Source organism: Nannospalax galili, unplaced genomic scaffold (genome assembly GCF_000622305.1).
Source record: "Nannospalax galili isolate Female #2095 unplaced genomic scaffold, S.galili_v1.0 scaffold462, whole genome shotgun sequence".
NCBI classification, from domain to species: Eukaryota; Metazoa; Chordata; class Mammalia; order Rodentia; family Spalacidae; genus Nannospalax; species Nannospalax galili.
In genome coordinates, this window is record NW_008348078.1 from 1,306,809 (window position 1) to 1,318,895 (window position 12,087).

The 12,087-nt window shown below is 39.8% G+C and overlaps 1 protein-coding gene across 3 annotated transcripts in view; it reads left to right on the forward strand.

The window, feature by feature from the left end:
- Positions 1–12,087, forward strand: part of Spidr (scaffold protein involved in DNA repair) — a 389,790-nt gene that overhangs the window by 328,371 nt on the left and 49,332 nt on the right. For all 3 annotated transcript variants that reach the window (XM_008844506.3, XM_029569016.1, XM_029569017.1), the window contains one exon: positions 9,995–10,135. In XM_008844506.3, coding sequence (XP_008842728.1) covers positions 9,995–10,135 — 141 coding nt within the window. The remainder of the gene's footprint in view (positions 1–9,994; positions 10,136–12,087) is intronic.

Sequence of the window (12,087 nt, forward strand, 5' to 3'; positions counted from 1 at the left end):
GTTAATTAGTAGGGGTGAAAAAAATTACCATTGAAATCTATCCAATGACTTTATAGACATACACAGGTGCCAAGGATCCAAGTGCAGCCAATTATGACTAGTAATAATCAGATACATAGAGATTAGAGATGCATGCACCAACATCTCAGTGTTAGTAGCAAAAACAATAAGTCTTTCTGTAAGGAACAATATATTCTAAAAAGAAATATGTTTTTTATTTGCTTTTGTGTATTTCATACAGAACATGTCAGTCTTAATCATCTTTATATCCCTGTCCCCACCAGCACCCTTCCACAGCCCCCCACTGAAACCCATATATTCTGTCATCCCTGTTATGGCCCACTGTGTCAAGTCAGTGTCCCCAGACATTCCCCAGTGCAAGTCCATTCATTGAGGTCTAGTCAGCCTATCTAGAGTCCCTTGCTTTTCAGAAGATCAGCTCTTCTTCACCTAGCAGCAATAAGTTACTAATATTTCTTCAGCTAAGATTGAGGCCTACTATTCATTTTCCCAGTTCCATGCTGGGTTACTGTCTGCCTGAGTTTGCATGGGACCTGTGTATGGTGACACCATTGCCAAAAAATCATATGAGCAGGTTCCCAGGAGCTTTTAGGACTCTGTTTCTATATGGTCGTGCACCTCCTCCCTGGTTCTTACAATCTTTCCACCCCCTCTTCCAAGATGGTCCCTGAGCCTTGGGTGGGTGAAGTTTAATACAGAAATCCTGTCTAAGGACCAGCATCCAACAGACTCTTGATCTCTACAGTTTGGCCGTTTGTGACCTTTGTGTTCCTGGCCCTCTGCTGCATGAGGAAGCTTCATTAATGAGAACTGAGTGATTCATTACTGTCTTCTTCTTTACCCCTGTCCTATGTTCCATGAGCCTTAGGTATAACGATTGCATTATAGATGTGTTCCTTAGGCCTGGCCAATTCACAGGTAATGTCCGTGTGTGACCACTTATGGCCATTTGGTAATAGTCTCCGACTGGTGCAAAATAAGCTTCTTTGATGAGTGGTGACTAGGATATTTGTCTGTAAATATAAGGTTACATATTTTTCACATAGTAAGAAATGACATTAGTCTAGGGATGTGAATTAACTCTAGGTGTACCAAGTCTTAGCACAGAAACAGAAACAACATGAAAAACCAAGACAGCATGTCTCCGCCATTAGTCACTCATGCCATAATAATGGCACCTAATGAAAAACACCTGGAAGAATTACCAGACAAAAGAATTCCAAAAAATGATTGTGAGTATCAAAGAAGACATGAACATACTCTGAGAGAACAAAACAAAGAAGATTAAAATGGGGAAGTCAGTTCAAGATCTGAAGCTAGAAGCAGAATTCCTGAAGACAATGCAAACTGAAACAATGTTGGCAATGAAAACCAAATACACCAATGAGAACCTCAGTGGAAAGCCACACCAGTAGAATAGGTCCTGCAAAAAACAGAATCAGGCGTGGAGGGCAAGGTGGAGAAACTGGATCACTCAGAAGGATCAATGATACATTTTCAAAGAAATATCAGCCGAAAATTGAGGGCTCTAGACAACATGAAAAGACCTAGCCTTCGAATAATAGGTATAGAAGTAGGTGAAGAGCACCATAGAGAAGGGAATATTTTCAAGAGAATCATAGAAAAACAATTCCCAAACCAGGAAACCTACAGAACCGTAGACAGAAAAGAAATTCCCCCATGGCATATTATAGTTGAAACATTAAAAATACAGAGTAGGGGCTGGAGAGATGGTTCAGTGGTTAAGAGCACTGACTGCTCTTGAAGAGGACCTGGCTTTGATTCCCAGCACCCACATGGGGCCTATAAACCGTCCTTAACTCCAGTTCCAGGGGAATCTGAAGCCCTCTTCTGACCTTTGCGGCATTGCATGACATGAGTGCTTGCACATACATGCAAGCAACATGCTCATATATATAAAATCAAAATAATAAATAAAATATTTTTAAAAAATAAAACAAAAAATAAAATCAGAGTAAAGAAAGGGCATTGAAAGCTGAGAGACAAAGGTTAAGTCATTTATAAAGGTAGGCCCATCAATATAACATCTGATTATTTAACAGAAAAATTTAAAGCCAGGAGGGCCTGGAAAGATGTATCCTAAGTTCCAAATGACAGCTATCAACCCAGACCATTGTACCCAGCAAACTATTAAAATTGAAGCAGAAATGAAAATGCTCCACAATAAAGCAGATTCTAGGAATTCATGACCACGAAGCCAGCTTACAGGGACTACTGGAAAGAACGATTCAGTCAAGACAAAGATAAAGACACCCAGAGCTCACAGGGAATACGCAGTACACATTGTTCACTGATAACTGCTGGTGTTAACAGTCTCAGTTCTCCAGTAGAGACACGGGCTAGCAGACTGGAACAGAAACCATCTTTTTGTTACCTTTAGGAAACACCTAGCCATCAAAGAAAGACCCACTATAGGATAAAAGGAATTCCAAACAAACAGAACCAAGGCATAAGCAGGGTAGCTATTCTAGTATCCACCAAAATAGACTCCAAACCAAAACCTGTCAAAAGCCATAGAGGGTTACTTACTCATTAGGGACAATCCAACAAGAGGATTTTACAGTTCTAAACATGTGTTTATGTTCCAAACACGGGAGCAGCCAGCTTCATGGAAGAAATAGTATTAGATGTAAAACCATTGACACCAACACAGAAGGTGTTTTCAGACTAAGCATGAAAACATTAGAATTAAAATACATCATAAACCAAATGAACCTAACATACGTCTACGGAACATCCAACCCAAACAGTAAAGAATGCATGTTCTCAAAAGCCCAAGGAACTGTCTCCAGAACTGACCACATGTTAAGATACAAAGTTTCAACAGATATAAGAAAATTGAAATAATATCATGTATTCTAACTGACCACAGTGGAATAAAGCTGGATAGCCACAGCAATAGAAACTGCAGAAAGTACACAAACTCATGAAGACTAAACAATACACTACTAAGTGAGAATTGGGTCAAGGAAGAAATTTCAAATTTTTTAGAAAATACAATGTGATAAACTCTATGGAACACAATGAAGGCAGTACTAAGAGGGGAGTTTATAGCAATAGTGCCTATATCAAAAAATTTGAAAGATTTCAAATTAATAACCTAATGATGAACCTGAAGACCTTGTAAAAGAAGAAACAACACCAAAAAAAAAAAAAGTAGACTGGAAGACATAATCAAAATCAGGGCTGAAATTAATGAAATAGAAATGGAAAAAAAAAAAAGAATCAGCAAAACAAAGAGATGATTCTTTTAATCTAGTAACAAGATAGACAAACTTTTAGCCAAATAAATCAAAAGGAAGAGAAAGAGGGCCCAAATTAATACATTCAGGCAAAACATTCATACACATAAAATAAAAATAAATTTTTAAAATAAAAAAATTGGAATTCCACTAAACTGAAAAACTTTAAATAATGGCTGAATTTCTAAATTTCTAGATGTATATGACCTACCTAAGTTAAACCAAGAGGAAGTAAATAATTTAGACAGACCCATAACAACCAACGAGATGGAAACAATATTTAAAATCTCCAAACCTAAAAAACCCAGAGCCAGATGGATTCAACACAAAATTCTACCAGTCCTTCAATGAAGAACTAATGCTAATGCTCCTCAAATTATTCCATAAAATAGAAAGGAAGGAGCACTTCTAAATTATTTTTACAGAGCCAGTATTCTTGTGATGCCACAACCAGATACAAAGATCCAGCATAAAAGAATTATAGGCCAGTCTCCTTGATGAACACGGATGCAAATTTTCCTGATAGAATATTTGCAAATCAAATCCAAGAACACATCAAAAAGATCATGCACCATGATCCAGTCAGCTTCCTCCCAGAAATGCGAGAGTGCTTTAGATACATAAATCAATATGTAATCTTCCACATAGACTCAAGAGCCAAAACCACATGATCATCACCTTAAATGTAGAAAAGGCTTTTGGCAAAATCTGACATCTCTTCATGATAAAAGTCCTGGAGAATCTACGGATTCAGGGGACATATCTCAACATAATAAATGTAATATGAAACAAGCCCACAGCCAACAAAATCATTGCTAAATGGAGAAAAACTTGAAGCATTTCCACTAAAATCATGAATGGGCTACAGATGTCCAATCTCAACACACATGTTCAATTTGGTGCTTAAAGTTTCAGCTGGAGCAATAAGACAAGAGAAGGAGATAAAGGGGACAAATAAGAAGTAAAGGTGCCCTTATTTGCAAATGATACATGTCTGTACATTTTAAAATCCTGTAGACTCCACCAGAAATATCCTGAAGGTGATAAATATATTCAGCAAATTAGGGATACAGAATTAACACACAAAAATCAGTAGCCTTCTTACATACCAACAACGAATATGGTAAGACAGAAATCAAGAACATGGCCCTATTCACAATAGCCTCAAAAAAAAAAAAAAAAAAAAACTTGGAACAAACCTAACCAAGGAAGTAAATGATTTGTACAGTGAAAACTTTAAAACACTGAATAATGTCCTATTTTATGTATGTACCAGCTTTTCACTATCCACTCCTCTGTTGACGGACCGCTAGATTGGTTCCATTTCCTTGGTATAGTGAACAGAGCAGCAATAAACGTGGGATGCATCTTTTTCAGAAAACTGTCTCTTCAGGTCTTTAGCCTGTTTCTTGATTGGCAATTTTATTTCCTTGGCATTTAATTTCTGCAGTTCTTTGTAAGCTCTGAATATTAACCCCTCTCTGAAGTATCACTGGCAAATATTTTTTTGCATTCTGTGTGCTCTGATGATGGCTCCCTTTGCTGGGTAGAAACTTTTTAATTTCATACAATCCTATCTGTTGATACTTGGGGCTAGTTCCTGTGCTATTGATGGTCTATTCAGAAAGTTCTTACCTACCCTGATGTCCTGAAGAGTATTCCCTCAACTTTTATCTAGGAGTTCCAGGGTTTCAGAGTTTCAGGTTATAAATTAATGCACCCCCTCACTATACCCCCAAATAGGCTCTTTCCTAATACATGTTTTTGCCTCCTTTCTCAAGAATTAGCTGTACATAGCTTTGTCAGTCCATTTCTGGGTCCTCTGCTCTGTTGCGGTAATGTGCCTATTTGTCCCTTTCTCTTGTCTGATTTTAGCTAAGACTTCATGTACTGTGTTAAATAAGACAGGGGAGTGGGCGTCCTTGTCATGTTCACGCCCTGTGGTTGTAGAACAGAAAAATCAAGCTGGAGCTGAGACAGAAGGCTCTCCCTGCCGCTTAGCTTTCATAATGCTGGAAGGTGCTGTGCAGGTTGCTGGGCGGGGTCATCAATGGTCTTATCCAGGTGGATCCTGTTTGCTACAATACCGACCTGCCAGGTAAAATGTGTGGATAGTGCTGCAGCAGTACCACTGGTGAAATGGTGGCAAGACTAGTAAGGAGTAAGACCCACTCTAGGAAAGGGATCCAGGCCTAGTACTGTGAATCTGGTCAAAACCCATGACTAAGGAGGGCATACACTGTACAAGAACCTACTACTGTTGTTTTGGAAAATGGACATGTTGTGAAGCTGCCTTGTAAATATTTATTATATTTTTATTTTTATGTGTATGCATGTATTGCTTATATGTATGTAAGCATACCCATGTCATGTAATGCCTGTGGAGGACAGAAGAGGGTGTCAGATCCCCTGGAACTGGAGTTACAGAGGATTGTTAGCCGCCATGTGGGTGCTGGGAATTGAACCAGAATCCTTTTCAAGAGCAGTAGGTGCTCTTAACCACTTGGCCATCTCTCCAGCACTAAATATTCATTCGTTCATTCGTTCATTCATTCATTCATTGTCTTTTTGAGAGAGGGTCTCCCCGTAGCCCCAGCTGGCCTGGAACTCACTATTTAGACCAGCTGGCCTTGAGCTCACAAAGATCCACCTGCCTCTGCCTCCCAAGTGCAGGGATAAAAGGCGTGCACCACCACACCCAGCCTAAATATTTATTTTTATACCTGTAGATTAGTGCTGCTTTCAACCACAGTCATAGAAACTTTTTTTTTTGCAGTAGGTTGTGATTAATGCAGAAATACATAACTGATTAAAGTACTGAAAATTAGTAAATGTTGGTTGTTCACCGTAAGCAGGGAATCTTTATTAACTACCACCCCTAGGCTCAAAGAACATATCAAAAGAGGAGGCAGAAAGATGTAAACGCTAGAGGAGGAAGAATGCTGTGAAATACTGTCTTCTGGGTGTGACAGGACAGTCTACTCGTGAACTCACAGCAGCTGTGGTTACTTGCACAAGACTAAGCCTGGCAGTGTTCCAGCATGCATGAAGGAGGGGTTCGTGAGGCCCTACCTCTGAGAAACTCTGAGCAGTTAATGGCTGCTGTGGGGCGAGTCATTTCCTTCAGTGGTGTAGTCATGGTAAGTTGCCCAGTTCCAGTAAGTAAGCCCCACCTACACTCATAAAAGCAACCTTACTTAAACTCAGTGTAGTATTTAAACAAAAGAAACATGCATGTAGCACATGCATATAAATCCCAGCACTCAGAGAGTAGAAGAGCATTAGGAGTTCAAGGTCATTCTCAGCTATACAGCAAGTTCAAGACCAGGGTAGGCTACAGGACACTCTGTTGCAAACAAAAACAAACAAAAAAGGCAAAAGAATTGGAAAAGAAGCAAAACTGGCATTATGAAATGATTCCAGAAAGGATTACAAATAAACTTTAGTGATGTTGATAGGTTCCAGAAGGTCTACATACAAGTTAACTGCATTTGTTTATGTATTAGCAACATGTGACAAACAAGACTACCATTTAAAATAGCAAATAAATCCAGACAGTCTGCACATAGTTCTACTATAACATGTGCAAGAAATTTCTAGAGAAAAATGTAAAACTTTGTTATAAAAATTGATGTAAGCGCCACCAGGAAAGATAGATGTGTGCATGCCATTCACCGAGCCTAGCCCTATGCTGTGTGAACACCTTAATGCTTGCCGTAGGTTTTTCATTCCCATGTTAAAATGAGTAGATTCACGCTCTACAGATAAGTAGCTTTTGCAAGATCCAAAATTTCTAACCGAATGCTGCCTCCCTGGGACGCAATGTAGGTTCCATCCAATATAATGTAAATTATGGTATATTTCTAGTGGCTCAGGAAAAATTGTTGATTGTGGAACTTCTTTCTGCACAAACCTGTCATGCCAGCACTGATTTTAGAGATAGTGTTTCTTGAACAGGAAGCACTGACAAGTGGATGGAATTCATTGTGTGCTGCTGATAAGCTAGCTCTGGTTTGGGCGGTTTTTCATGCCAGGTCCAATCCAGTTGAACCAGTGGTAACTCCACCTTGGACATGAGCCAGCATGTCACTAACCCACAGTTCTGTGGGCAGAACAAGGTGGAAAAGCATCCACAACCAGCAGGAACAAAGGAGGAGTATACTGGTAATTCACTTCCAGGGCCATGGAGCAGACTGGAGCTGGCTCCAGCATCTTGGTCATGTGGAACCGCCACCCTCCCACCCCTCACCCCCCCACCCTGCCCCAGCATATCAGAAAGAGAGGGACTTCGTATTTGGATCCCTGGAGATTTTTATCTTTGTCTTAACTTTTGTAAGAATATTAACGACATTAGCAAAAAAATATGGCATTTATCAGAAGTAGATGAGCAGGCCTTAATGCCATCATGTGCAGTGGCCAGAAGGCTGCTTTGACTGTTTTCCATCAGGATAAACCTGGGCTTCTCAGGAAACACAGCCTGATCCCTCTTGTGTCCTGACTCTCATGACTCTGCCTTCACATCCCTGTTGAGAGGAAGTAGAGAGCGAAATCAGATGAGGAGGCAGCTAGGGGGTAAGAAGGCATGTAAATGGTTAAATGGTCTGTAAGCTTTGCTTACAGTGTAAGTTCAGCATAAAAATGTGTGCTTTCCTTCCTGCACACACCTCACATACTTCCAGCAAGAAGGGGCAGAAACAGCATGATTGGACTTTAAATGAAAAATTAGTTTTAGTCTAGGTATCTATACCTATCCCAAGTGGCCATAAAGTGAGGGCAAAGTATCAGCAATTACACGATGATTTCAACATTGTTTCCTTCCACTTCTTTTTCAGGAACGAGAAGATATGAACACTTGAATTTAAAAAGTCAGTTAAGAGGTTAAGATGTATTGTGTGTACACACAATAATAATATTTTTTAATATGTGGCCAGTGAGATTGCTCAGTGGGTAAAAGTGCTTGCCATACAACCCTGATGGCCTGAATTCAATCCCCTAGAACTCACATAAAGGTAGAAGAAAAGAACCAACTCCACCAAGTTGCCTCTGGCCACCACACACATGCTATGTAAATGTGCACAGACACAGATACACACAGATAAACACATATATACACATACAAATACATATTATTTACTTAATAATAAGTAAAATAAAGGTCTTTTTTAAAAAAGAAGAAAATGTCTGCAGCATAGGAAAGAGGAGAGCCAACATAACAAAGCAGTAAAGGGAGCGAGCCCCGGACTTTGTGATAGGAGATCCCAGGATTCCTGGAATGCCCTGACAGATTTGCTCTGGAGCAGAGAAGGCTCCAGGAAAGCTGCTTCAGGGTAGACCAGTGGGGATCAGCATCGTGGGGAAAATTGACAGAGGTTTGGTGTAGAATTTCTATTCCTATAAGATTTCCTTTCAAATGTCATGTGTTTCTTGATTCTAAACCTCTTCTCATTGTCTTCTGTGGTCTCTGCATTTCACAACAGGTCCATTCCAGAGTACTCTGGAATTCACACCCCCTCCCACTCAAGCTGAGTACTGGCTACTGACCTGGCCCATAGCACACTACAAAATGATGTAGCCGTTTCTTACACTTAAGTGAGTGAATTTATTGCTTCAAGAAATGTAACTTCCTCTCTGAAGTTCCGTTTCCTTCTTCAAATCTACCAAGTCAATTTTATAGCTTCTCTATTTCTGCATTTTCATTCTGTATAAATGTATATTTTTATATATATATATATATATGTATTTTATGGGTTTACTTTTTTAAATGGTTAGTATGAATTTCATATCTGTCTCCAGCCCTCCGTCAGTCTTTTATTTTTTCAGACTCTTATCATATAATTGATTATTTCCTTGCTTTGGATGATCTTGTGAACACGACTTTGTTTGGTGTCCTTCTGACAGGACTTGTACTGGCTTCCCTTGTAACTGGGCTTCCAAGAGTGTAGAGGTTTCTGTGTCTATGATTGAGGTTCCACTCGGGAGGCTAGGGAGTTTGTTCCTGTGGGTGGGGCTTCATCATCAGGGAGTCTGGAGGTTTTGTGTCTGATGGAGGTTTCATGTTCCTGAGGGCAGGGCTTCATCGGGAATCTAGAGGTTTTTACTCTCAAGGCAGTGCTGAGGCTCCTGGCTTCAGACCTAGCTAGCCTTTGTTTGTTGTTTGCTTTTCATCGATTATCTTCCATTATATTCTTAATTTTTAAGTGATTTTGTATCCCATGGTTTACTTTGTAGCAGTGTTGGGTTTTTTTAATTTTTTTTAATATTTTTATTTTATGTTTGTGAGTATATTGTATGTAAGTGCACCTATGTGGTGCAAAGCCCTCAGAAGTCAGAAGGCGGCATCAGATCCCCTGGAACTGGAATTATGGACAGTCATTCACTGCCACATGAGTGCTGGGACTCGAACCAGGTCCTCTGCAAGAGCAGTCAGTGCTCTAACTGCTGAGCATCTCACCAGCCCCTGTAGCAGTGTTGTTTACTGACTAAATTTTTTTAGGTTCCATGAAATGCTTTTGAGAATATGTGATTTTAAATTGAACTTCACCTGAATTTGTGGTGATGCACATGTCTGATTTTGAGCCTTCTCTGTGAAAGCTCTTTACTTCATTTGCCTTGATTGATCCACTTAGGAAGATGACTACATTGGAGTTGCAGTGAAAAATCCAGGCATCTTGGTTTCTTCTTAGAAAATAAATGTGAATGCTTTTTTACAGGCTCTGTCTTCTAGTGCAAGATACCTATGGGATGCTTGGTGAAGTGCACCTGGAAGGCACTGTCTGGAGGAGTAGACATTTAGAAGGGAAGTCCTGCAGTGTGACAGGGATGAAGGTTCTGCAGAAGACAACAAGAGGACGGTGAGGACGTGCTGGGAGGACATCCTCTTCACTATACGGCAAATGGAAAACAAACTTTTCTGCTCTCTTATCTCTAATTTTCCTTTTAAAGACAGTAAGTCTGGGACATCCCATGCTTTGACTATAAAGCAAGGCCAGAGGTCGGGTCCCACAAAGTCCCCCTAAGGGGAAGCATAATTGACAATCAAAAAGTTATATGCTGTTCCTGATTCATAATTTTGTTGAAATTAAGAAGGTAAAATGAACTGGGTGTGGTGGTACAAGTCTTTAATCACAGCACTCAGGAGGAAAAGGTAGGCAGTTCTCTGTGAGATCCAGGCCAGCCTGGTCTACATAGCAAGTTCCAGGCCACCTGGGGCTATAGGGAGACCCTGTTTCAAAACAAAAAGATAAAATGGGGATAAAATGATAGCTTTTTAAGCATTTATTTATTCCACAGATATACTATTACTTAGGCTTTTAGTTTTTGAAGTCCCCTTGTTTCTAGTAATTAAAACATTTTAGGGATAATAATATTAATACTATTTCTGCCTCTTTACATACTATTTCAAGTTAGATTATTTTAGAATAGCAACATTTGCAAAAGTATCTGTTCAGGACTTCTTTTTATCCTATTGTGTGACCAAGGACCTAGTGTGGAGGGAAGGCCTTCTGTCACTCTGACTACCTAAGTGACTCTCAACCCTCTTACCAGCTGACCAGAACTTTTAGCATGATAGAGCCAGCAGATGAAATCTGAAGACTCAATTTTTAATAAAGGGAAGTGGGGGAAAAAAGTAAGATTTTTTTTTAATGCTGTGTATTTTCTAAAGATTTGTTCTCTGTCTTCACGTTCTTCTAAGCCTTTTGGCTAAGATCAAGTGAAAATTTGTTTTCTGCACTTTTTCTAAACCTTAGCAATTGAAGATCTTTTCATGACAGGTTATGTAGATAAAAATCTAAATGAAAAAATATAAGATTTCAGCAAAACTTTTTTTTAAGATAAAGTCTCTCTATATTACCCTGGCTGACTTGAAACTTTCTATATAGACCAGACTGACCTCTGCCTTCTGAGTGCTAAATTTAAAAAAAAAAAAAAACAGTTACATGGTCAAGTATTAGTGCCTTTGTTTAATGTGATGGTGCACTCCTATAATCCAGGATTTGTGGGGCAGAGGCAGGAGGATCAGCAGTTGAAGGTCATCCTTGGCTACATAGTGAGTTTGAGGCCACCTGAGCTCCATGAGATTCTGTGCCAAAAAAAAAAAAAGAAAAAGAATAGTGAGTTCTTGGCCAGCTAGGGCTACAAAGAAGGGAAGGAGGGAGGAGGGAGGAGGAAAGAAGGAAAGAAAGAAAGAAAGAAAGAAAGAAAGAAAGAAAGAAAACCTTAGTGCTCTTGTAAGCAAGCTTATTCTCTGCCAGATGTTATGGCACCTTCCTCTAAATGTTCTGGATAGATAGAGGTGTAGTAGTACATAGACTTGACTCAAATCATGGCTATTACATCTCCAATAATCCTCTTAACCTGTAAACTAAGGGGAAAAGAGACATTTTTTACTATTTTTCAATTGTTCTTTGATAATTTCATGAGTGCTCTTGTAAGCAAGCTTATTCTCTGCCAGATGTTATGGCACCTTCCTCTAAATGTTCTGGATAGATAGAGGTGTAGTAGTACATAGACTTGACTCAAATCATGGCTATTACATCTCCAATAATCCTCTTAACCTGTAAACTAAGGGGAAAAGAGACATTTTTTACTATTTTTCAATTGTTCTTTGATAATTTCATGCACGTATACAATGTGTCTGTCTCACACCCACCCCAGTCTGCCTCACCTAATGCTTTCAGGCACCCCAACAGCACCCTTCCTGCCCCACCCCCAGTCCGCCCCTCCCACCCTCAGACACCCCAACAGCACCCTTCCTGCCCCATCCCAAGTCCACCCCCCTCCCCTCAGACACCCCAATAGCACC